Raw genomic sequence first — 1,839 nt, forward strand, 5'->3', positions numbered from 1 at the left:
TCACCCCATACTGTCACCAGTTCTCTCGGGCTGGGCACTTCTGGGGTGTGGGGAGGAGCCTGTGTGCTCTCCTGCTTGTGGAAATTCTATCCCCAACTCTCACCCCAGCTCAAATGGGGGGACCCCTGCCAGGGCAAACAAGGCCGGATGGAGGCGGCAACACAGCAGGGTGAGGCAGCAGGGTGAGGCAGCGGCCACAGCAGGTGGCCCGCTGGGCCTCGGCGGGGCAGCTGGCAGCCCGGGCTGAGTAGGGTGTCGGCTCAGACTCAGGTCACCAAGGGCTGGAGGCTCCGGGGCGGGGGGGGGGCCCTTTGTGATGTCAGCGCCCTGCCTACCACCCTCAGCGGCCCCTCCGTACCCGCCAGGGGCCTTTCCTCCCAGTCCAGAGAGGCAGCCGAGGAGGGTGATGGGTTCCCGCTGTGCCAAGCTTGGCACGGGCCACGGCCGGGGCCACGAATCTTCCATGAAGAAGCTCGTGGCCTGCGTGAGCCAGGATAACTTCTCCTTGTCGTCAGAGGGCGAGGAGGAGGAGGAGGGCGAAGAGGAGGAGGAGGAGGGCCAAGAGGAGGAGCTCCCGGTGCAGGGCAAGCTTCTGCTGATGGAGGCCGGGCAGCAGGAGGAAGGGGCCGCAGATGCCGACGCGGAGGTCCAGCAGAGCCCCGAGCCCAAGCAGGCGCGCTCCTGACCTGCGACGTGGCTGGGGAAGAGGAGCCGCCGCCGTTCCAGAGAGGAGAACTTTCGGAAAAGAGCCAATAAAGAGTCTCCAAGGAATTATCCTTCTCCTGTGTGTCTTGCCCAGCCACCACCCCCGACCCCTCTGTCTGGTACCGTGTGTGTGTGTGTGTGTGTGAGGGTTGTATGTGTAGGGAGGCTGAAGAGCAGTGACCCCTGTCCCTGAACCCCAGCCAGAAGTCGTCAAAAGGTCCACTCCCCGAGACCTCTCAGCTGCTGTCCCCTGCTGTGGGGGGTGGAGCACGTGGTGTCCTGGGTGCGTCCCACCTCCAGGGAGGACGCCTCTCCGAGTCTGAGCACCCGGTGGGACAGCGTCATCTCCCTCGGCATACCCCCACTGCTTTTCTAACCGTGGACAGTATTTTTTTGGGGGAAGGGGAGTGGTGGTTGTGTCACGAGGTGTGTGGCATCTTAGTTCCCTGACCAGGGGTCGAACCCCTCCTCCCTGCCCGCTGCAGTGGAAGCGCGGAGTCTTAACTGCGGGGCCGGGGAAGACCCTGGAGAGTCCGAGAGCACGGCCGGTTTCCACGCACCCGCTGCATGACGCAGGCACATCCCGGTCTGCCTGTTGACACTAGTGACCCTGCAGGCCTGCGGGTCGGGAGAGGTGACTGAGATGCTGAGGATGGGCTGGACCTGGCACGCAGAGAGTGTTTCCCCCAAGACGGGCACTGTGGCTGGAGCCATGGGGCCCCCACCTGACTCACGGACCCTGGTTTTGGGGGACAGAGCAGGGGGAGGCGTCTGAGTCCTTCTCCGCCACTGGCTCTGCTGCCATCCTCACGCTCAAGGGGACCGTTGGAACCCCTGAGAGAGGCTCGCTCCTGCCTTGCTTGAGGGGTCCCACTGTGGGACAGAGCCGATGCCCTCACTAGGGCAGTGGACAAAGGAAGCCCAGAGGAAGCCAGAAAGGACAGAGACCCAGATCTGGGTCCCTCAGGCTGGCCTTCCTTAGAGGCATCGGAGTGTGCCTGTCACCCCTCCTGGCAGTGGCTCCCTTAACCCTTTTCCTTCCAATAGAAATAGCAAACATGATCTGCACCCTCCACCCTCCATAGCCCCCAAGCACCAGTCTGGTGGGCCACTGAGAAGGATTCTAATTAGGGC

General features: G+C 63.4%; 1 protein-coding gene across 1 annotated transcript; it reads left to right on the forward strand.

The window, feature by feature from the left end:
- Positions 1-406: 406 nt before the first annotated feature.
- Positions 407-685, forward strand: PRM3 (protamine 3). Its single transcript, XM_068966946.1, has one exon. The coding sequence runs from the start codon at positions 407-409 to the stop codon at positions 683-685; it is 279 nt and encodes a 92-aa protein (XP_068823047.1).
- The last annotated feature ends 1,154 nt before the right edge of the window (positions 686-1,839 follow it).

The sequence above is a fragment of the Capricornis sumatraensis genome, chromosome 3 (genome assembly GCF_032405125.1).
Source record: "Capricornis sumatraensis isolate serow.1 chromosome 3, serow.2, whole genome shotgun sequence".
NCBI classification, from domain to species: domain Eukaryota; kingdom Metazoa; phylum Chordata; class Mammalia; order Artiodactyla; family Bovidae; genus Capricornis; species Capricornis sumatraensis.